Genomic DNA, 25068 nt, shown 5'->3' with positions numbered 1-25068 from the left:
CCAGACGAAAAAGCAGGCATCGTTGCAGCACACTCCAGCTGCTTCCCCCACCGTGGGTCCCTTCATTCTCAGTGACTCATGCATCCCTCAAACACACATGGCGCCATCCCAGGAAGTGGAGCCACAGAACCAGGGACTTCCTGTTGTGCATGGAATCAGGATGCATTCTTCCCAGGTCCCACCTTTCCTCTCCCTGCTTTCTGCATCCTGTCATCCTTCAGGCCATCATCTTCACCCCTTCCTGACATACAGTATTAGTACATGCTATTTCTTCCATTCTCTTTGCACCAAGTCAGCAGCACCCTTTCACTGGCTCAGTCCTGAGCTCCTCATAGCTCTTACCTCAGTAATTTGTGCTATTTCTTGCCCAGTGCCTGGCCTTTGATGGGACTGTCAGCTACTTGAGGACTGAGGCAGTATCTGTTTCTGTCTCCCCTGTCTCCTAGATTCTGTTCTTGACAAAGGATTGAGGGGAAGGGAAGGAGAGATGCCCTTTGTAGTCCTACATGTTTCTGCCAGAGCAGTCTTGTCTTGCTAGTGAAAAATAGGTCTTCTGGTGGGGGTCAAGGACCCTCTGAGAGAAGAGAAGGCTCGGACTATAGGAAGCAGGCAACTGATATTCTCTTTGCTATCTTTGACTACTGTCTTTCAGCTCTGTTGAGGCCCATAAGGAACAGAACTTTTCGTCCATGGTTGAACCTGAGAGTCACAGGAGCAGAGTATGCATCTGGCATTGAGATGGCAAAAGGGAAAGAAATACTCTAAATTCATCCAGAAAGAATGCTGGGGTGGATTAGTCATGTCTGCTGTGGGTGCCGCACTAGAACCCAGAGGCAGGCCTACCAAATATTGGTCCCCTGGCTCTGAGAAGCCAGGGGAGCTTTTTAAAAGTATTGTTATTATTCATTTATGAGTGCAATGCATCTTAATCAATGTTACCCCTTAATCATTCTCCTTGATCTCCCAACCCCACTCATCCCCTCAAATGACAAGGAAGCTCATTCTTTATTGCTATCTAGAGAGCTCTCTCTCAATTCCTGTGGACAGGGGATCTGTATAACAGGGAGACCATTGCCCTCATTTAGTACTCCTGATTGTATTTCTCACAACCAAATAAGTCCCCATAAGGAAGCAGGCAGGCATCCCTTTAGGTCCTCTTACATTTTCACAAAACATCCTCAGGAATACTAAGAATGGGTTCTTAATGGATTCCTAACTGGCCCAGAGACACAGCGGAAGCACAAAGTCCGGTTTCTGTGGTTACGTTGCGCTAGTGTGGCTATTAGCGAAACAAAAAGTAAAGTCATGGGATTCGGTCGCCTGTGTCATCGTGGTCAGCCTCGTCCCTTCTCTTAGTGACTTCCACGGAAAGAATCTGGTCACCCATTGATAGACTGACCACCTGAAAGGAATCACTTTGTACACGCATGAGAGGACACAAGAAGGGACAACAAGCCACCTAGGCCCCTGCCTCTCCACAAAGAAGAGGCTCAGCTCCAGAACCCTTTAAATCAATATCTGAAAGTGTAGTGGGAGCCAAAGAGAATTCACTAATTTGCTAAATGTTCCCGAGGCTAAATCAGATGCTATATAAGGCAGGGGGTGAAGGGAAAGAGGATGCTGCCAGCGCACAGCCTGGGTGTCACTCACAGAAACCACTGAAGGGTAATAACCTGTAGTGGAAGTGTGCATGGCACACAAGAGACACAACAAGAGGTATCTGTGGGCCTGAGGCACTGTGGCGCACTGGAGGGGAGATCAAAAAGGCTTCTTGGTAAGCCATCTCCACTTGGAGAGAGTATGTACAAAGGCCCAGAATCGCAGAGCCCTGGTCCATAGGTAAAGAAGTACAAGGTGAGGGGCACAGTGTTTAGAGAGGAAATAGCACAGATATGGTTGGTTGCAGAGCAAGGAAGGGCTACCCTAGGTGCCTCTAAACTGTACTGCAAGGATCATGAGGAGATCTAGGAGGTTTTCAGCAAGGACAAGGCAGGAGCCTAAGGCTATTGGATGGCTTGACAGCTGTAAACATGGGGTGTGGTGACACAAGGAGGAGAAGGAACAGGGATCTCCAAGTAGAGGACGTGTCACATTGTACCTGAGACCAGGCAGGGTGGGGCTGGGAGTGCAGGTAGAAAATAGAGTCATCAGAGATACTTCATGCCCACTGGAAAATACCTGGAAAGATTTACACTCAGCAGCAACTGAAGAAGAGCTCGTAAATTCTTATTGCTGGATCCATCTGTCATGGAGAGTCCAAACTAGAACCCTTTTCCTGGTCTCAGCTCTGTGCTTGGATTCCTGGTCGGCCCCTGGTTTCCATGGTTCTTTAGTATTAGTCTACCTGTCTTGAATACCAGTCCTCAGCAAACTATTTCCCCTCCCTAGCTAGAAACAGGTTGGAGACCAAGCTGGCATGCCATTTATCTCTATGTCCCCTACCAGCGCCTGATATGTGGCTAACACCCTAACTATCCACAGACGAACACAGAGATATACTGTCACGCGTTCACAAATGCTTGATATGATTTCCAAATGAATGAAGAATTTAGGTGCACAAACTGCCCAAGTTACAATTTATCTGGCCGTGAAAAGCTCACAGTGACTGCTTACAAATGTGTGACCGGGGAGACAAGTCATGATTCAAGATCTGATTGTGTCTATAAAGGAAGCCAGGGTCAGAAGTGTCGGAGGCCCAGGGGTTTTGGGAAGGCCAGCCCTGGCAGCTGGCAGCATGATGGGTCACCAGCCACAGGCGGGGCAAATCCTGGCTAAGGTATGCAAGGTGCCGCAGGGACACTTGTCAATCACAGGCAGGAAATGAGGCAGCACCCAGAGGACAGGATGTGTCTTTTGGATTGCGTGCCTTGCTTTTGTGATGAATGAAAAGGTTGTTTTTAATGAAGCTGGAGGCTTCAAAAACAATCACAAAACCGGAAATGAGAAAAACATTTGGGAACTGGGACTCCAGTGTACTGAGCTGGTGGGCCTGAATAGAGGGGGGTGTTCTGTCTGCCTTCAGGAAGAGCATAGGACAAATTGCAACCTACTACTAACACTGGTTTGGGGACCTTGGTTTCAGAGGGGGAAGGAGAGGAATGTCACCTAGATTATCCTGCTCATCCTTTCTACTAGATTGTAGATAGGGGTGAGAGGTGCAAGGACAGTGAGCCTGGACTCACAGGTCCAGCCTTGGGGTCCATTAATAGTCACATTAATGGTCACCAATGACCAGGAACATTCAGAGCCAGTTTGTCCTAATTCCTAGAAATAATCAGGGCTGGATGAAAGAACCTGGACTTTGGAGTTCAAATTCTGGCTTCTCAGTTGGCTAGCTTGTGTGATTTGGAGCAAATTAATTAGTCTCTCTGAACCTCTGTTTCTTGAGGGGATAATATTGTAGTACACAAGGAAAGGAAATAATATTAATGGAAATAAATCTCACAATAACACATTTACCATCTGGAAAAGGCCTGTCTCCCTTGAAATCCCATCCCTAATTAATTTTTCCTTTCACGGTTCTCTCCATCACTGCCCTGTTGGGTGTGTTGACCTTGTCAGCCTTCACACTGACTTCTATGATTCTTCCCTCGTTGTTATTTCCGGTCCCTATCTCTCCCCCAGTAGACTGATCAAGGATCAAACCTGACTTATTCATTACTCTACCCCCAGTGCCTAAAAGAGTGTGCATACCCTTCATTTTGGATGAATAAGTTGACTGTGGAACTCAAGCCTCCATATAGGTGGATGCTTGAGGACCAGTGGCCAATGAAGTCCTAGAGGCCTAGAAGCCCTATAGGCAGGGACAGAAGGCCTCCGCTCTGCTGGGAGCAAGTCATTAGTATTTATTAGTATTGTTGGCAGTACTGAGATTTTGAAATCAGGGCATCACATTTGCCAGGCTTCTATCTCTTAAGCCACATCTCTAATCCTTTTTGGTTCTAATTTGTTTTTCACATAGGATCTCATAACAAAATCCCACCTCATTCTTCTTCAGTTAATTGGTATTTCAGGCATGAGATACTATACTTATCTCCTTCTTTTCTTTTCTTTCTTTCTTTTTTGTTATTGTTGTTGGTCATAGGGCTTGACCTCTGGGCCTAGGCACTGACCCTGAGCTCTTCAGCTCAAGGCTACTATCCAACTCCTGTAGCCACAGCCCCACTTCCCATTTTCTAGTGATTAATTGGAGATAAGAGTGTCATGTTCTTTTTGTTCATTATTTTCCCCAGTCCTGGGGCTTAAACTCGGGGCCTGGGCACAGTCCCTGGGTTTTCTTAAGGCTAGAGCTCTACCACTTGAGCCATAGCACCACTTCCAGCTTTTTCTATGTATGTGGTACCAAGGAATGAAACCCAGATCTTCATGCATGCTAGGCAAACACTCTACCACTAGGCCAAACTCCTGGCCCCTTTCACATTCTTTAGTGCCAGGGCTAGCTCTGAACTGAAATCTTCAAATCTCAGCTTCCTGAGTAGCTAGGATTACAGGCATGAGCCACCACGACCAGTGCAAGCCTTATTTAGATGATGTCAAGGCTTGAATGAGTCTCTCATTCTAGGCCTCAGTTTCTTCATTTGTTTTATCTAAGGGGATGTAACCTGTAAGCCTCCCGCAGTCTCTGGCTCTAATTGTCTTTAATTTTCACATAGACCTAAACTAAAAAGAATCACTGGAAGCCCCAGCTCCATTACTGGAGCCTAAGTAGATAGTTTTCAGCTCCTTAACTGCCCCACCAAGTCAGCCTTCAAGGCCTGGTAACCATTTCTATTCCTCCCCCTTCCTGTCCTCACTGCCTAGCATCAGGTACTATTGAAAGTCACCTGGACTCCTCTACTAGCCACAGACCTGATTTGTAAAGGAGGAACAGAGAAAAAGAAAGAAGGGAGGGGGGAAATGAAGCAGGGAGGGAACATGTGGAGACTGGCATGTACCTGGCCCTGCTTAGTATGCCAACATATAGTAACTTGTCTGATCCTATCCAGAGCCTGGGCACTGCCATTCTTCCAGATGAGCAGAGGAAATGGGAGTTCTACTCATGAAAATAGCAATGACAAAGCAAAAAAGCAAGGCCACAGCTTCTGACTGAAAGTCTCCCCCCACTGAAGAGTTGGTGGCATTCAAACCTCAGGGTTCTTATCTATGCCTGCTAATCAGGCTATCCCGCAAGTGTGATTTATGACAACAATACATTACTAATTCGGGAGCAGGCTCCACAGGAAGCCCAGTGTAAACTAATGCAATAGTAAGAGCAGGGCCCAAAGCTGACATTCATAGAGCATTTCCGACAGGCGATGTAGGCCACGGTGCCTACACCGCACTCTGTCCACTCCTCCTCACAAAAGCTGCAGGAGTAGCACTGATATTATATCCATTTGAAGAAGAGGCAGCTGAGGTTTAGATAGTGCCTGAGCTCACACAGCTAAGATGGAGCGGATCCAGAAATCAAGTCCTGGCCTTTACTCCTTCTCCCTTACTGTACACAGCCTGTGAGACCACTACGAAGAATGAGCTGTTAACTCCATGATACGGACATTTATGGTATCTTTGCTATATTAAGATATATCTGTGTGTGATTTACCATATGTACATAAACAAAGTACATTTGACACAATGATTTATAGTGTTTACAGTACTAATACATTCAAATGGAGTGAAAAATGGTTTGTAATCTCCAGTCTGATTAGTCAAGATCACTGTCACTCATTGGGCCAATAAATACAAGGTAGTATCAGATATTTCCATGCCCAGTCTATTGATTATTTCCATGAACAATCCAAAGATCCAGAGTCTCAAGGAAATGTGGGCAATTTACTTACTTTGGGAACCCAAAGAGACTCTGAGCCCATAAAGTAAAGCTTCCAGGAATTGTGTCCCCTCCCCTTCATAGGGTCATGCAGGAATTTAATGAAACTATCCAACCAGGGCATGTGAAAGGGCGTGGCTCTTCCTGAGGACCAGAAGAACCTCCCCTGTCACCTCCCTGGATATTCTAGGGACCGAGGGTTGGAGGCATACGCTCTGGCTGATAGCAAGCCTGTCTGTTCCAGCTGGAGCTTCTTAATCAGCATCGTGGCCCTGCTCCACAAGACATCAGGTAGCACAATCCAGGGCCCAGGAAAAGTCATAAAGATCAATTCTGTAGGAATTCTGTAGAAAACCACCTTGAATGCTGGGTAACTCAGGCTCTGCACCCTGAGAGGAAGCTAGCTACCTTGCCTTTTGTCACCTGCATGGTCCTGTTCATATTCCCCTACACACACACACACACACACACACACACACACACACACACACACACACACAGCAGCTCCTCACCTGTCTTACCTGTAGGAAGCTATGTAGCCAGTACAGGTGAAAGATAATGACTTTTGCAGGAGGAAAGGCTTTGTAGAACCATTGATCCTGAACCAATTTACTATTTGGGGCTCTACTATGGTTTTGATGTGTAATCTAAAAGTTTATGTGTTAGAAACAAATTCCTGAATTCTTAAGTTAGTGGTGTTTATAGGTAGGGCTTTTACAAGGTAAGGAAAGAGTAGATAAGGTCGTGCAAGTGGGGCCCTAGGAAAAGCACACTGGCTCTGTCTCACCACATCATGTCCACCGTGTCAAGATGCAGCAAGCAGGCCCTCACCAGATACCTAGCAGATGCCAGCACCATGTTCTTGAACCTCCCAGCTCTCAGAAATATAAGCTAAATACACTTGTCCTCTATCAGTTGTTCAGTTTTGTTATAATAAGAAAAAGTAGACTAAGATGGCTCCCAAAGACAAAGTTGTCACCATCCTGTTTCTGATGGTTTTGCTGATCTCTTTCTTACAGAATGGTGCACACAGGCACCTCACTCTGAAACAAAGGAAGGCCCTCTCGCTGCATGTCCCCAACCCAGCTATGGCCTGGAATCATGAGGGCCTGTCTATCCTAGCTGGAGACCCTGTGAGCTCCTCCTCCATCTGTCCATCCATCTGACTGCAGCTGGGTCTTGATTGATTCCCTCCAGACTCTGCTGATATTACTGTACCACAGTGGTTCCCTCAGCTTCACTCTGTCTTCACAGAGACAGGACAGAAATCTGGAAGCCCAAGTTAACTCAGAGGAGTTTTCTTTTTCCAACTTAAACTCTCACCAGAGAGATCAGCGCTCAGGATGTGTGTTTGTCAAGGGATCCATATTCAGAGCTGTAGAACCACTCACTGTACCCTGGCCAGAAGGTGGGACCCGCAGCTAAAGCAAACATTACCCTGCCATGAGCAGACCAACTCTAGCACCTTCTACGTGGATGCTAGTTATGATGCTAGCCAGGCCCACTCAGCAGGGATTACCAGGAGATGGGCCATTAGAGGAAAACTAACCAAGACTGTCTATCAAGCGATCCCAGGCTCCAGCTTGCCAAGGGACTCCAGTCTTCTTCCTTTAGGATTTTTAGGGGTAGGAGAAATCCAGAGAGAAGATCTTCACCCTAAAGGAGGCCCCTCAATATTACATACTCTTTTTTTAAGCAATGTTTTATTTATTTAGTGTTGCAAGTATTCTGATCAAACCAGCTAACTTTTTTTTTTTTTTTTTTTTTTTGGCCAGTCCTGGGCTTGGGCTCAGGGCCTGAGCACTGTCCTTGGACTTTCTCAAGGCTATCACTCTACTGCTTGAGTCTCAGCACCACTTCTGACTTTTTTCTATGTATGTGGTACAGAGGAATCGAACCCGGGTCTTTGTGCATGCTAGGCAAGCACTCTACCACTAGGCCAAACTCCTGGCCCTCAATATTACATAGAATATTAAATAGAATGTTGTGCCTTCTCTCACTCTCCCTGACAAAAGAGAACCATTTATCCTGGCAAAATGGGAGAAGGCCCTTTACATTCTGAAATGAAGTGTCAGTTAAGGTCCCAAGATACCTCTAAGAGTCACTTTCTATTCTTTTCTATCCCAATCATTAGGGGAAAAAATCTCTCTGCAGCTTCTGTTAAACCCATTCACTCGAGGGAAATAGATCAATGAGAAAGCCTTAGCCCAAAGAGGCCTATGCTGATGGCTCTGAAGTGAACACGTTCACTCTCTCCCTAACCCCCCAACCCCCCCACCCTGAGCCCACGCACAAGGACAAAGGATGCTTGCTCCCACGCCCTGTAAGAAGAGCTAGCCAAAAAAGTTCTTTAACTAGATAGCTCTTTCTTATCTATTATACAGTAAGAACAAAATCTCTTTCCAAGAGTGACATATCTTACACTTCAAACAAGTGTAACTTTTGCCACTTATTTTTAAGTGTGCTCGCCTGCTAACGTGATAGCAAAAATCCAGGGGGAGGAAAAGGAAAGATGGCAGAGGCACAGCTGTTTGTACAGCTGGTAGCTCTAGCTAACAGCAGCAGGACCTAGAAAAGGCTTCTGCAATGCATTTAAAGGGCTGAGACTCCCAAGAGGATATTCAGTCCAAGAGTGAAAAACTCACCTTTCAGTTCTCTAAGTAACACCAGGGCTTAAGTCGGTCATTTCTAGAAGGCTTCCCTGGCAGCATGGAAAGAAAGGGGCCACACCCATGAGACCAGGAGAGTAAGCACATAGCTCAATCTTCAGTCACACACTGGAAGATTATTAGCACCCACAGCTGCCAGCCACTGGCAAGATGAAATAATCATGAAAGCCTCCATATTGGATCCATAACAGTGTTCTCTATGCAAGACTGAATTTAACAGCCACAGCAACCTCATAAGGAAAGCCCTAATATTACTCTACCTGATGAGGAAACTGGAGCAGAGAGTTTAAGCAACTAGCCCAAGGTTAGATAGCTAGTAAGAGGCAAAGCTAGGGGTTATACTCAGATCCTTTGACTCTGAGCCAGGAGATGGCCGGTGTTAATATATACTTGTCATGGATGAAACTGACATCTACCCAGATTGCTGAAGCCTGTTTTAGAGCTAGGAAGGTTGGGAGCTGGCAGATCCTAAGATCCTAGCTACTCAGGAGGCTGAGATCTGAGGATTGTGGTTCAAAGCCAGTCTGGGTAGAAAAGTCTTAGAGATTCTTATCTCCAAGTAACCAGCAAGAATCTAGAAATGGAGGTATGGTTCAAGCGGTAGAGCACCAACCTCGCACAGAAAAAGCTAAGGGTGAGCATGAGGCCCTGAGGTCAAGCTACAGTACTGGCACCAAAAAAGTAATAATACAATAGAGCTAGAAAGGAGGAAAGCCAGGGTAAATGCAGTGAGGGGCTAGGTGAGATCTAGTTTCTCTTAGGTGTCTATGGGGCAATGTGGACAGGGAGCAGAAGTCCAAGTTCAAGGGTTGGGTGAATAAATAGAAGACAATACACTCAGAAACATGTTTTAGGAAGATTAACAGCTATAGATGAAAAAATATAACCCACAAAATAAGGCAAAACATAATGTGTAGACTATTATAGGTGGGGGAGGGGGAGGGAGGATCCAGGCATTGAAACACTCCAGCCAGGACTGGGCATCAGACTCCACACCAGAAATCCTGAATGTCTCTGTGCAGTGCTACCTGCTAACACAGACATGCAGGGAGCCCATCATGAGAGGTGGAACTTCCCAATCCCAGGGGCTCCTGTGGGGCTTCCTCCAGCAGCCACTTGGAGACCTCTTTCCTGGCCTCACTCTCCAGCTATATCAGCCTTTTGGCCCATCCTGATTGACTGGAAGAGAATGGCCCCCTGTCTTTGTGAGGGTCCTTTCATGTGGCATAGGCCAAGTCACAACTCTGGCCTCTCATGGTTCACTGAAGCTGGTGCCAAGAACCTTTCGTTGAGGACAATGCTGCTATGCCCACTCCAGCTGCATGTATCAGGAGTTGGTCTCTGGACAGGCCTTGCAAAGTAGCTTGGAAACCCCTCAGGCCCTACCCACTAAAAACCCTCACCTAGTGACACAGCTCTTCCTGCACAGCAGCCTACTGAATCCAGAGCCCCAGGAACAAGAAGGGACATTTCAGGCCATCAGCAAGGCACACCAATGGATTAGTAGGGCATGCAGGGTAGCCCCAGGCTACTCTAAACATTCTGCCACAAGTCCTATGAAAGCTACAGCTTAAAAAAACAAAGGGTCAGCAGCACAGAACAAGCTGTTCGAACAGAAATGGAGTCTAAAGGCTATATCTTGCAGGAAAACTCTCTGAGCTATAGGTCAGAATTGACACCTGCCACTTTGGTAATGATCTGGTATCATCATTAGCTCACAGTGCATCCTGTATAAACAGACACATTTATCAACATCTGTCTGCCTTGAGAAGTTGGTTTTCTTCAAAACAAGAAAATCTACAAGCCTATCAAACATTTGCCCTCCTGGTGCCCCCAAGCAGACATGTGTTCTTGTCTTCTGAGCAGCATATTTTGCAGCACAAACCTGTTTTAAAGTGTATTCAACCAAGCAGGGTTGGGAAGCAAGCCAAAGCATGTTGCAGCTCAGGGTTGGTACACAGCTGTTCCCACAGCTGGTAGAGACGCCCACAGCTGCCAGCATTGTCCACCAACACTGAGCAAGCTGGTGATCCAAGTGAGCTATGTGTGAATGCAGCCACTGGTCATTTGGCTGGAAGGGACTGGAAGGCTCTATTTTGCCCAGGAAGCAGCTCTTCTCTCTCCAGACCCCCTCTCACCAGGGATTCACCGCCTTTCCTTTCCATCATAGTACCTTACGAGTATCCCTACCTACGCAGTTCCCGCCCATATCCTTCTCTCATTTTAAGACCTCATTGCCCCATGAAACTATTTGACTTTCTTTTCTGTTCATTCTTAATTGCTGTCACAGTCCCTTCATTTGCACATCATGTCCTTCACCCTCTCCTCAGCAGACTCCTGCTGCTCTCTGGGAAGTGCCTTGAGAGGAGGGTGGACACGTTTAGGATATTGGGGCTGATTTCTTGCTGAAAGTCACCCCTTCCTCTCCTTGTCCTCATGTATAAAGCATTTGCAGCAGGACGGGCAGCGTTGTTCATGCCTCTGCATTCTCTAGAAAAGGATGGGGCGGCTAACCAGAAATCGGAAGTCCCAAGATGGAGCTAAGAGATTTGCTGGGCCTTACAATCCATATGTTCAGAAGTATAGATGCATTTTATTAGTGCTGAGAAATCACGACACTCCTTCACATCCATGATCCCGATGAAACCATTTATCATGAAGTTTCTGCAGTAACCAGCTCAATCTCCAAGCACTGTATTGTCATTAGTGGTCTCCTTACTCTGCCTTGTCCGCAGCATACTTCCTTCAGTACAAGTTATCTGAGAGAAGGGAAGATGGCTTACTCTTTCCTAGCCTGGAACTGAGTATGGAATCAGTATTTGTTGGAATCAATTGGACCGACCCCAAAGGGCTAGATGGAAAAGCAGCAGTATGTCAGAGTAGTATCAGAGTTCTCATCACACACACACACACACACACACACACACACAGTCTCACACTGATCCTAGATAAGTAGGAAGCTGAGGCACAGAGAGGCAGATTAACTTGCTCCAAGCTCAGTCTGGAATTGGCAGGGATGGGACTTGAACCCAAGTTAGCTTCTTCAAAGTCTGATTTCCAGTCCTCTAGGCATGCTACCTCAAAAGGTAAACTAATAACACTTTCTGAAACAGAGTTCATTATAAATCTAGGAGAGACCCCTTACAGAAATAGAACACATGCAAAAAAAAAAGATTAATACAATTCTGTTCTTCACACAGCCATGCAAGAAGAACATAGAGATCCAGATGAGAACATACTCATTTGGTAAGGATAGCAAATGGGAGTGTCCTTTGTGTATGTATGATGCTGTGAGACACAAAGCCAGAGCCCAAGTAGGGCCAAGAGGAGGCAATGCAGGCAAGAGGCCAAGAGAAAAGTCCCGGGGTGTAGAGATATCTTTAGGCATGGTCAAGCGAAATATGAGCACAGTTATTGGTGTGAGTGCCTGACTGGGCCCTGGCTTAACTCAGAACAATGATTTTCACACTCTGTTGCACTTTAGAATCAATTGAGGAACTTGGAAAGATTCCTATACTCAGTGCTTCCCAGAGCAATTAAATCAGACTCTCCAGGGGCAGGACTTGGGCACCAGTATTACTTTGAGGCTCCAGGGTACTCCATGTACACTCAAATTTAAGAACCACTGGTTCCATGTATGAAGTATGAAGCCCATTCTCTTCATGCTCAACTAATATGGTGAGCAGAGATTCAGTTCTGTGTTTTCCTTCCACATCATATCCTCCACCAAAGTGGACTGCTGGGGTCATTCTATGGGAGTATTCTCAAAACTTGCTTCTATCAGCCAGCTCTCACTTCACCTCCAACCTTGCCATGTTATCAGCCATATAATCTTTAGCATGGCATGGAATGTCAAGCCTCAGTTTCCTTATCTGCAAATAGGGGCTTGTGATAAGCCTCCTATCCCCCAAAATGTGCATGTCCTAATCCCCAGAGCCTGTGAATATGTTTCATGAATTAAGGATGCATATGGGATTAAAGTCACGATCAACAGATTATGAAGTAAGGTGATTATCCTTCATTATCTAAGTGAGCTCTGACTAATCACAGGGACTTTTTTTTTTTTTTTTTGTCTTTCATGGGGCTTGGACTCTGGGCCTGGGTGCTGTCCCTGAGCTCTTCAGCTCAAGACTGCCACCCTCCCCCTTGAGCCACAGCCCCACTTCTCGTTTTCTAGTTGTTAATTGGAGATAAGAGTCTTACAGTATTTAGTGCCCAGGCTGGCTTTGAACCTCAATCCTCAAATCTCAGCCTCCTAAGTAGCTAGGATTGCACTGGGCCCAGCTCACAGGGACCTTAAATGTGGCAAAAGGAGTCAAGAAGGACAGTATCTGAGGTGCTATGAGAAAGACTTGACTGACCACAGATGGCTATGGGATGGAAGAAAAGCTGCTTTGAGAAGCTGAGGAAGGTAAAGAAATGCCTGTCCTGGCACCTTGACATAACGAAGACCCGTTTTAGCCTAGTATTGGTGGCTCACATGTGTTACCCTAGCTACTCAGGAAGTTGAGATCTGAAAATCATAGTTTGAGATCAACCTGGGGGATGAAAGTCCAACTAGCCACCAAAAAGCTAGAAGTAGAGCTATGGTCCAAGTGGTAGATTGTTGAGTCTTGAGCAAATAAGGCTCAGAGACAGCACCCAGGCCCTGAGTTCAAGTCCCAGGACCAGCACATACATGCACATGCATGAACACGAAAACACACACACACACACACACACACACACACACACACACACACACACACAAGGCCCTCCAGATATATCAGATAATAAGTTGGTGATGTTTAAATCACTGAAGTAATTTGTCACTGTAGCAATAGGAAATGAATGTAGAACGAGTAAAAATACTTTGAGGATGGTGAGAAGATTAAATCTGTACAGTTGGAGCACAGTGCTTTGTAATGATTAATTTCTAGTAGCAATTTTATTGTCACCATCCCATCAGGAAGTTGTCACACCCTTCAGCCACACAGCTACAGTAGAGCTGGCCACTCTCTTCACCTTAGTGAGATCCACTGTCTGTATCCAAGGGGACAGAGGGAACCCATGTTCATGAGATAATAATAATCTTGTTTCCCCGGCCTGAGTCCAGGAGGTGAGACTGGCGAGTCTTTTAAGGACAGGGTAAGAGGCTTCCGAAGGTCCCAGGAAGCCCATTAACACAGCACAAACCTTTTCCCTGACTCTATTCATGAAGAATGTCAGAAAAGGCAGTGGAGGGAGGTGAGGGTCTAGAAAGGAGACTCTCAGGGAGTGTGCAGACCACCAGCTAAGAAGGGGTCCTGGGATTAGCCAGCCAAGGCTCCAAAGACTTCATCCAAAGGGGTTTACAACAGTGTCTGGCCTTGGGAGTCACTTCATCAGCAACATCTGGGCATCGTGCCATGAGCGAGGTGCTTGTGTTTGTAGTGGTGGTCATGGTGGTGTTTTAGCTAGCCATCCAAACTGAGGCTTACTGCATGAGTGTGTGGCCAGCCTGTGTCCCGTTACAAAGATGAAGAAATAGATTCAGGGAAGTTCAGTGACTCATCCAAGGCCAAATCTCAGATTCCAGCTCATGATTCCAAATCTAGACTATCCCTTGTCACACCATGTGTTCTTTTCTCTTCATAAAGGCCCAATTAATATTTCAGATTTAATCCCAAGAGCACAAGTCCGCAGCTAGTACAGACTATCAATCTGTATTTCCTCCTTGAGATGTACCAGCCATAAAAAATTATAGAAGCTTCAAAAAAAAAAACTAGAAGCAACTAGAAAACAGCCCAAAAGAAATTTGGTGCCAGATGCATAAATCTGTGTCAGCTCAGGGTTACTGTAATTGCGGCTCTGGGTAATGTTCACAAACCTTGGGTTTCCTGTGGTCCCTGAAGTTGAGCCAGCAGGTGAGGGACGACTGGGCCACTCCCCACTGTGGGCACCCAAGGACTCCCACCAAATTAGAATGTTCCACAGCCCTGGGACTAAATTTATCCCAAAAGGACACCAGATCAGAATGTTCTCTACTTCAGAGATTCTGTCCTTCATTGTCCACCCCCCTTCTCTCTTTTTTTTTCCCCCCAAAGCCAGGCAGTAACCACTGTAGAATTCAGCTCTGAACCACACACACATACACATAGAGTAAACTAATCCATAGTGACAGACACCACATGTTTGAATATGAAAGATAGGATAAATTGACAAGAGCAAAGGACAGGCAAGGGGTACACACAGAGAATGGAATGAGGCAGGTTGAGATGATACTGATAAAAGGGGAGGGGGACTAAGAAGGAGAGAGGCTATCAGGCCAGCTGCTGCCAGGCTCTGGCTCTGTGATCCAGCTGTAGTTTATGCCAGTTGGTTTTTGTCTGGCATCAGCTGCTCCTGATATGGCTCCGGTACAGGCCACAGATATCACACCTCCTCCTGTGTGGCACGTACACCTTTTGAGCTCACTACACACTGAGAAGTGTTGCCTTTGGTTGGTGTCACTGCTGGTACAGGAGCCCATCCTGCTGACACTGGGAGGGTGGCAGTTCTCAGCCACCTGGCCAAACTTGCGAAGAGCCCGAATCCTATAGGTAAGTTGGTATATAAACCCCCTTGCCGGAGGGAGAAGCTAAATCCCCGAGGCTGCTGAGGAACAGGGTATTTTTAGGTGTAGGCTTGGTTTGGGAACAATAAGAAAGGAGCAAAATTGTAAGACTCCTCGGGTTCTTGTAAAGTCTGATTGGCACAGCTCCTGCTAACCATCTGCAAAGATCTGACAGGGCAAGACACACTGGGGCTTCTCAAGACTCTGATTCCTGGGGGGAGGGGGCCATGTTCTGCTGGTAAGATCAGGAAGCATGGGATTCTGGGCCTGGAAAGGTGGTGGTGTTTTCTTAATTCCTTTGCCTATCCAGGTAGATATCATCTTTAACCTTAAAGATCCTCCAAGCAGGGAGATTTTTCAGCCTTTTCCCTACCAATCTTGTACCTGGGAGTCCAAGCAGCGGCCGAGGCTGTGGAGAACCAGCCTCCCGACACCTGCACCTGTCTCCCTGCCTCAGTCCCACCCGTAGTTGTTCAGACAGACTAATGAAAGCTCTTCCAGTCTTGCCTAAAATGCTTTCCACAGCAGTGGCATCACTCAGAGTCTCTTGGTTTATAGTGGGCTCAGAAGTTCCAAGGGCCACACCACAGGGAAGTGAACAGGAGCAGCAGATGCCAGCCAGCAGCCGATGGGCACAGCTGAGGGACCAGTCCCCTAACTCTGCTATATCTGAGCTCTTTCTCATGGAGTCTATCATCATGTTAGATCTGACGCTCTCCATGGGGTCCCCCAACCCCCACTTCTCACCACCCCTTTTATGGAATCTCATCCTGCCCCTTCTTCAGAAACTGTGCTTTACCCATTCCTTGCAGCTGCCTGGGCAGCCTCCTTCCCCCAAAGGGCCCTGAGCCCCCCCCCTTGCCTCCCCCCTCCTAGCACCTGCTGGAACTCTAGCAGCCTGCCAGTGTTGCTGCACTGCAGCTGGCTGATGCACTGCTCTGCAGCTCAGCCTTCATCCCTCACAGCTAAGACCTGTGAGCATTTGCATGCTTATCTCCTCATTAAATCCTAAGCCTGTTTAGGGCAGGAACCTTGCTTGTCCCCATGGTATCTGGCTTGGAACAGAAACTTCAATAGCTCAGTGTTGAAGGAATTAATCACCTTTTGTCCAGTCCTCAGGGGAGGTGGAGAACCATTGCTTTTTCCAACAGCAGCAGGAAGACAAATATCGCCCTGCCCTCTCCCCTTCCCACCTCCATCACACACACACACACACACACACACACACACACACACACACACACACACACACACACACACAGTGGTGGCTCTGAAATCACTAGGGTTTCCAGCACATTCTAACAAGAGGCATCATAGAGAACTGGGAGGAGCCTTGGAGAGCACTTAGCTCCCTGCCCTGGATGTACCAAGGAGGGAAAAAAAACAGTAAACAATGAGGGGCAGGGCTTGGAGGCAAGAACACAGCAAGCAAGTAGCAGGGCCTCACTTGCTTTTGTGCCCATGTCCTGCAAAGCTACCTGGGGCACTGAGTTCAGAGGATGTGTCTGTGGCTGCATGTGGTAACCATAGCTGGCTACTGATTGATCCCTGCCCTGTGGCTGAGGCGTAGTCACAGCAATAGCCAAGCCCAGCTGCTGTGGTGGGCAGTGGGGAGTCACACACATGGGTGGGCTGTGTATGAGCGCTCCTCTGATACAGACTACCAGGACAACATCGATACAACCCAAAGTACCCAAGCAAACTTAATCCAGACTGCAAGTAACACAGAGATGGAGCCCAGTCAAGGCACCAATAAACACTTGCTGGTAAGGATACAGGCAGTGCATTGGGAGGGCTGTGGACAGAGGCAGGATACCACAGCTTAAGGAAAGGCCACAACATTAAAAAAATAATTGTGCCCTTTTTTTGTCAGCAGTGGGGCTTAAACTCAGAGTCTGGTGCTATTCCTGAGCTCTTTCCCTCTGGCTAGTACTCTACTACTTTGAGTCATAGCTCCATTTATAGTTTCCTGGTGGCTCACACCTATAATCCTAGCTACTCAGGAGCCTGAGATCTGAGGACCAAAGTTGGAAGCCAGCCTGTGAAGAAAATCTGTACAACTCTTATTTCCAATTAAACCACTGAAAAGCTAGAAATGGAGCTGTAGCTCAAGTGATACAGTGCTAGCCTTGAGTTAAAAAAAAAGCTCAGAAACAGTGCTCAGGCCCTGAATTCAAGGCCCTGGTCCAGCACTAAAACTAAATAAATAAATAAATAAAATTCTGTAGTATCTTTCACTTTTCCCATCCCTCCAAGAGTCAATTACCATTATCCTAGTTTTAGAATCAATGGGCTCCTACCACATACAATACCCCTTACTAAGCACCATAAACTAAGAGAAGACCGTTTTCACTGAGCATATAACTGAGCAAGGTATGGAATCCCAACATTCCCGCCAAAACATGCATCCCCAGGGTTCAGTAGTTCATGGGAAGCCACACGTTACAGTGAGGCTGGTCTCCACCAGGATTGAGAATTGCCACCATGAAAGGAAAAGATCATCACCAAAAAATGGTCGCTAGCTGTGGTGGCATGTGCCTCTAAGCTCAGCAAGGCTGAGTCAGGAGAATGGTGAGTGTCAGGCCAACCTGAGCTACCTCTCAAGACACTGTCACAAAACAAAAGCAAGCAAACAAGAAAAAACAATAAACAATGATATAAACTAGGATGAGTTAACTCTGAAAAAAAAAATGAAAACCATAGACCTGCACATCCATCATACTCAGAGCATAGACTATTCCGTGAAGTGAACTTGTTCTCGGTGGCTGGGGAAGTGGGGTTTTGTATTCACGGGGGAAGCTGGGATGAGTACTGGACGGGGAGCTGGTCCCATGCTTTAATTATCTTAAAAGCTTTAAATGGCTGACTGGTTTTGTTTGGAAGGGATGTGAGAGGAGTCACCTTTAAACTTTAAGGTGTGGGCGCCAAAGAACTGTCTTTTTGATTGTTTACTAGTTCAAGTCTGAGGCTGTGTTGTGCGGTTGGCCCATTTCTGGGAAGAGCTGCCAGGCTTTGAAGAGAAGAAACCTTGGTGCTCTACACACCCCAGAGTAGGAGGGCTGCGTGTGCACGGCTCAGCACTTCCCCAGCGACTTCCTCCGCCTCCTAAGTTTTTCTCTGTTTGTCTCTGACTCTCCCTCCAGCATGGAAGCCTTGCTACAATCAGAACCCCCAGAGATCATCAATGTGCCAAGACAGCTGGGGACAGAGACCTCTGGTCTCATGTAAAAGTGGCAGAGACTCATGGGGGTGGAAACCCTGAACTGGGAGGGGTAAATAACACTGGAAGTTTCTTCAGCAACATGCCCATGGCATGCTCACTTCCTATAGTCCAGGGCAAGGACAAGTGTATCGTTTCCAAGGCAACATCTAGCTAGGTAGATTTAGCCTTCCAGCCCCTCAGTGAGCAAGAGAGGAAGAATCACAAACATGACTCTTCCAGAACCAGTGTCCCCTGGTGCCCTGCCAGGATCAAAGGCAGAGAGCAGCCACACCATCCTGGCCTCCTGGAGTCAAGGAAGCCTGCCGCTGGAAGACTTGGCAAGAGGCACTTGCTTAGAAGTCAGTTGAGCCCAGCTGGCTAACTAGGAAAGTCTGGGGCTGTTCCCCTCTACCAGGGCAAGTCTCGACATGCCCAGAGCAGGGTTTTCACACCTGTTAGTAGCACACACACACACACACACACACACACACACACACACACACACACACACTGCACACAGGGTGTCAGGAAGCTGCATGATACAGGATGATATTTCCAGATGACAAAACTGAAAGTCAACACTGACAGTGAAGAATTGAGCCTGGCTGCCCCATCCACGTGGCAGCTGGGAGGCCTGGGCAGGAGCAGGTGACTTCACACCTAGGGAAAGGGGTGGCAGACAGGAAAGCCCTCTGACCGGAAGAAAGGGTTAACCCCAAGGGTTTAAATATTTAGCAAATAAAACCAGGATGTCACATAGGGACTGCCAGGGCTGGTGAGGTAACCATGGCAATCCCGCCAGCAGCAGATCTCAGTGAACAGGTGTTGGGGTGGGGTAGGCTGACAAGAGGGAGAGAAGAAGGGCCACATGAGCAAGGTCAACTCACAGAGCCACCTGCTGAGACCCTCAACTCTTGGAATGGGCCCAAAGCCAGCACTGGGGAATTCAGATCAGCCTCTTGACCTGGTGGAGTACGGTTTTCTCTACAGAAGGGAGGCGTTATCTTCCTTACCCACCTCTAGATTCATTCACTCACTCAATGTTCAACCCACACTCACTGAGAACTTCCTGTGTGCTACATACTCTGGGCTCTGGGATACAACAGTGGCTCCCTTACAGTCCTACTCCCATGGACCCCGCAGTCAGGAGGCTGGACTGACAAAACTAGCTTTTACAATCCACCATCAGACATGCAGTGTGACAAGGGGAGAGCCAATGCTAGGTCACCTTCTGGAAAGGCGGTGGGGTAGCCAGAGAGTCACTGGAGGAGAAATTACCTATGTGTAAACCTAAAAGGCAAGGAGATGAAGTCAGCAGGCAGAAGGTCTGAGAATCTATGTGAAAACAACTCCTCAGATTACCAAGTGTAGACAAGATGTGATGAAAGCAGTCACCGCCCAGGCAGTTGCCAACAGGTCAGCCTCAGAACATCAGTCTTCACAGAATAGACTTCCTAGGTCTTGTGCTCCAACGGCTAAGGCCAAGTTGGGGATGTAGTTTCTATTTACTTCTGCTCTCTCCCTTCCCTCTTACCACCAGGCACAGGCCAGCTAAGTAGGAAGGCAGAGGCTTGGAAAAGCAGCACTGCAGTGAGTCCTCCTTTCCAATGCCCAACATGCCCTGAGATCCTTCCAGTGAAGCAGAAGACAGCGCATCAACATGGCAAAGATGGCTACCATGGCAGAAAGTCCTGGCTAAGCTTGTTACCCCTTTAGGACTAGAACCACCCAAGCTCCTTCCTCCTCTTGGTTCAGCATACCTGGTTAAGGAACTAATGTCCAGGCCAAGCTCAGGAGATCAATGAAAACAACTCAAAATCAATCAGTCACTCTGAAATGCCCTTAGGAACTGCCCAGGGGATATCTACAAGAAAATGGAGGACCCTGGCCCTCGTGGAGGTTGGGAAGCCTCTATCATCCCTAAAAAAATAACCAAAAAAACAAAAACAAAAAAAACAGAGACAGCTTCCTCCCTTCCTCCCTCAACTCTCCTGAAATGTCTGTCTCCAGTATACAAAGCCTCTGCTCCTGGGGATCCCAGGACCCTGCATGATCTGTCTCCATGAGAAACAGACCTGGCCCACATAAGAGGAAAGCACCACTCTCTCCTCCAGCCATACGGCATTCCATACACACTTCCTTGATGGTTCTCTGACTCTAGGCGAGTGCTGACCAACACCCAGGACCACAGGCTCCAAAGGCAGGGGTTGAGTCTGAATTATTCCTGGATTCTCCAATGCTGATACAAGGTAATCCTGCCATACATGACTGTGGAATGAATGAATTGTGCTATACATGTTTCAGTAGTTATACATTCATATATAGGATAAAGTTTCAAATTTAAAGAAGTAGTAGAACACTGTTGGACCTGTCTTTCAGCGTCACTCACATCACAGGAAAGATCAGGATGTGACTTGAGCCCATTTTTTTTTTCCATAGGGAGAAGGGAAAGGGAGACCTGGAATAACACTCAGCCTAAACTGCTTACTTGTCTTCTGGCATAAAGTCACCACACATTTAGCAGTGGGACTCATTTAGGGGTGGGGCCTCCAGGCCTCCAGGCCAGTGATTCCTCTGGCACTGCAGTTGTCAATGTCCTGGTGACAGCCCATGACATCTACCCAGGAGGATGTTCAGCTCTCAGGGACAGTCTTGCCACAGCAGGGGAGCCTTTTATAATGTGAGCTGTCTCTTGAATATAATTGATATGCTGTAATTTCAAATAATTTTTCTGTCCACTGAGAACTCTATTGGTATTTAATTTTAAAAATCCACTTTTATATACCCAATAAATGAAAAGTCTCTCCCCTCCATTGCCTTTTCTTTTTAGTCCCTTGTGTTTCAAATTCATAAAAGTTAAAGGCTCATATCTTATGTTCCTGGAAATTGGCACCGATTTGAAGAATCCCCTGGAGGCTTCTGTTAGATCTTAGGGAAGATCAACGAAATGGATGCATTCCACCCCATTAATTTAGTTGACACATCTTCTTTTGAACATGACCAATAATTACCAGTTATAATGAACAGTCTCTTAAGATTCCATCCTGGCACTAGGTGACATAAAATCCTCCACCACCTATGTCCCCCAGGTCATGAGATAGGTACCTCTTCCCTTGGGGTTTCCATCCCCTCTTCTGTGCTCTCTGGGACCATTACTAGCCTCAGGTTATCTCCAATTTCCCTAACTGGCTTTTCACTGTCACTCCATAGACATGTGTGGTCTCTTTAGTCTACAAAGACTGACCAGCTAGGCTGACCTCTCTCAGCACCGTGACTCCCCAGACAGCCCTGGGTTGTCCTCCCTCACAGCCAAGTCCTCAGAAGAGAGGCCTATGTTTATTCTCATTCTCACCCCTGTCCCTTAGTTTTCCTTTCCCTATATAGTCACTCATAGAGGCTACCTGACAGTGTCCCCCCCACACCCAACCCCTTGTCCTCCCTAAGGCTTGGCTGATAAAACCCTTTTTCCTCTGTCTTCCTCTCGCCACTCTGCTCCCTGCTGGTCCAGCTTTTGAGGTGAGTCCTGGTCACTATCCTGGAGGGATCTGAATGCTACTCCTAACCTCCAATTCCAGATGCCCAGAACCCAACTCATGACCAGTCTCCACCTTGACCTCTTCTGCGCTTTCCATCTAAATGAATGGAATTTCTGGGTACCAAGTTACTCAAACAATTGGGACAGTCTTTGTTCTCCCTGCAGAAAATTCCTCCTTCCTAATTGGTGACCAGGTCTGGTTGAGTCCACCTGTTCAATGTCTTCTCTCCAGTGCTGTCTCCAGAGCCAGAGATGTGCCAATGACATCAACAACACGAGCCAATTGGTCTGGAGTTGCTGGTGCCTGCCACATGCAAGAGTGACAGATTCTCCTAGGGAAAGTATAATTCCTAGTCGAAGATTTGGGTTTTTTTTTAGGCATTGATTTCTGTGCTTTTATTTCTTTTCTGGATCCATGGGCTTGAAGATAAGAGATGCCTGAACCTTTGAATTGTCTGCTCCAAAACACTATGAGGAGATTGGGAAAGATGGGGAGGGTTTGGGGAGGGGCAGGGCCTTCACACAGAACACATAACTCTATATGAATCACAAACGCCTTTGTTCCCTATTTCAGAGGCAGAACCTGCCCCCCTCGAGAGTAAGGACTGGGGCAGAAGAGTGGATTTTCTAAGGACTTAACACTTCTGTATGCGGGAGAGAAGTCAAATGGTTGTCACAGCAACACACACAGAGCCTGATGGGGTCCAGCACCGAATGGGTACTGGGGTTCAGATGTTGCCAGTGTGGCAGGATGCAGAGGATGAAGAGGTGACTGGGCCATGAGAGTTCCTCCCTTGTTAATAGAATTAAGGTTCTTAAGGAAGAGGCTTCATGCTGTGGTCAGTCTCTTCTGCCTTCTGCCACATGAGAACTCACACGCCTTTCTTCTGGAGGACGTACAGAAAGGCAACCAACCCAGAAGCAGAAAGCCCTCACTAGACACTGAACCTGCTGGCACCTTGATCTCCAGAGGGAAATATATTACCCAGATGCAGGCATTTTGTTATAAAAACACAAACAGATTCAGAGAGTCAGGGAGCAGGCCACGCCCCGCTAAGAACTTCACAATGGCTTTGAGCCATCATGTACTTGAGAGTTACCCAACAGTGTTTCAGAAGGTCTATTCCCTCTCTCAAATTCAAGCCATCTAAACTAACCCCATCCTACAAGGGATCTACATTCACCATACCCTGAAAGGGGTGCTAGCCCTGGAGCCCTTCAGATGCATATCCAGGGCACAGGTGAAGGAGATGAGGCTCTGGTCATCTGGTCCCCATTAAAATTTAAGCAAGTAACCAGCAAGCATTGTAGATGAGGGGAGTGGTAAGCATATTCTTAATAAAAGTCTCTGGAAAAGGCTACAGAAAAAAGGGACTCAACTAGCTGATGACCTGGCAGCAATGTGGCTCTTCCAGGAGGCTGGAATTGAGGGCTCTGCAGTTGGGCTGGACCAGGTGCATGGCTACAGGTCCTAACACAGGATAACAACTCCAGGAGGACCAGAAGTGGGATACCTGGCTCTACCATTCTAAATGTCTAGAACAGAAGGACCAAGTGGAGCTTGGTATAGAACTGAGGCCAGGAACTGTTCCTCTTCTCCCCACCCCGCCCTATTCTCTCCCAAGTCTGGTTCCTAGATCAAACTGGTTTTTATGGGAATCTGCTTCTTCTTTGGTCTTTGTGTCACCTTCTTACACAGATCAGGTTGATCCCTAGCAATACAGCCTCCCTACAGGTGAGGACTCCCAGAGACTGAGGGATCAGCTGGCTCTAGGTGAGTGGAACTGGCCTGGACCTCAGATTGAAGATTCTAATCCTACTTGGTTTCTCAGCTCATTGCTCTCCACTTATATCCTGGCTCTTTCCTGGGGCCCGCTGGACAATGGTCTCAAAGCCCAGCTGGTATTGTACACTTTAGATTCCATGAAGGAAGCTACCTGATGGAGCCTGGACTCTCAACCCTTAGAGCACAGCCTTAGTTCAAGCACCTAAGACTTCAAAGGCTGGAGATTCCAGCCCATAGATGAATGGCCCCTGATCAGGGATAGACTGGACCCCTACTAAGATAGTCCAGAGTCAAAGCCTCTGTGTCTCATCCAGTCACAGTGGCTTCTGCCCCCAGCCAAAAGCAGAACCCTTTTTAAGACCACAAGGCACCAACACAGCATCTATGCCAACATTCTGCTCCAAAGATGCTGAGAAACAGAATTGTTGAATAGCAACTCACAGGTTACTCTCCCAAATCATTTTCTGGCCTCAAAAATAGCCCAGCAAAATTAGGTAAGTCCCCAGGTTCCCAATGAGATCAGAACCTGGTAAGATCATAGGACCAGTCAAAGACACACCAAAAGCCATCACTGAGACACAACTTTAGTTTTTCTAACTCTGAATGCTGGTCTTTGTCAATCTTTTGCCTGTTGTCCAGATGTGAATCTATCTGTGCTTCTCTAGCCAAAGAACCAGGATGGTGTCCAGATTCACAAGAGCAAAAACATCTGGATATTTTGGACTACTCTGGTCCACATTAAACTGATCAGCCTGCAAGAGTGGGTGGTAGGAACTCACTCTGTCATGAGAGGACTCCTTGGATCTGCTCACTCATGTAGGCTCCTCCCAGGCCAGGTCAAACCATCCTCCCTACATCAGCAAAACTGGAGTACACCCAGAGGCCTAGCCAAGGTTTCTTTGAGTGACATGTCTCTCAGGGCAACAAGAAACAGAGCCTCCTCAGCCACATTAGACTTCTACTTTATCAAGAAAATAATACCTCCCAGTCTGGTGTCCGCAGTCCACACATTCAGAAGCATGGGTTCCTTACCCAGGGAGGGTGTGGGCGGGTGGTATGTGTGTAAGTGAACCATCTCCCCCAATAATTAAGGATCATCTGCTCTGAGGCCCTAGCTGAAGATGATGTCTCAGTTGTTCTAAAGCCACAGGCTAGCCCACAATGCCCTTCTCCATGAATGTCTGTTAAACAGAAAGAAAAGCCAAGATCTTAGAAAGCATCTGGTAAAAACCCGTCCAGGTAACTGGGTGTATTTAGTGGATGGCTGTGGACCCAGAGCAAGGGAGAGGGCCTTGCATGCTATGAGTGTTGGGACACCTACCTGGACTTCTCGTGTGTGATAGGCAATGATCAAACCCAGCAGGATGATGGTGGATAGACTGATAAGGCATTTCAGGGCCAACGAAAACATGGAATCCTGCAAGAGAGATGGAAAGAAAGTTAGGAGAGCTAGAAAAAGAGCATTTCACTTTACTCTGCAGTGGCATAAAGAGGTG

At 47.1% G+C, this 25068-nt stretch overlaps 1 protein-coding gene across 1 annotated transcript in view; it reads right to left on the bottom strand.

Annotated features, from left to right (window-relative positions):
* Window positions 1-25068, bottom strand: part of Kcnn3 (potassium calcium-activated channel subfamily N member 3) — a 158742-nt gene that overhangs the window by 85959 nt on the left and 47715 nt on the right. Inside the window, exon 2 of the mRNA XM_090340881.1 lies at window positions 24894-24989. Within this exon, the coding sequence (XP_090197007.1) occupies window positions 24894-24989 (96 nt within the window). The remainder of the gene's footprint in view (window positions 1-24893; window positions 24990-25068) is intronic.

The sequence above is a fragment of the Megascapheus bottae genome, chromosome 10 (genome assembly GCF_031878675.1).
Source record: "Megascapheus bottae isolate mThoBot1 chromosome 10, mThoBot2.hap1, whole genome shotgun sequence".
Classification (NCBI taxonomy): Eukaryota; Metazoa; Chordata; class Mammalia; order Rodentia; family Geomyidae; genus Megascapheus; species Megascapheus bottae.
This window is presented reverse-complemented; position numbering and strand designations above follow the sequence as displayed.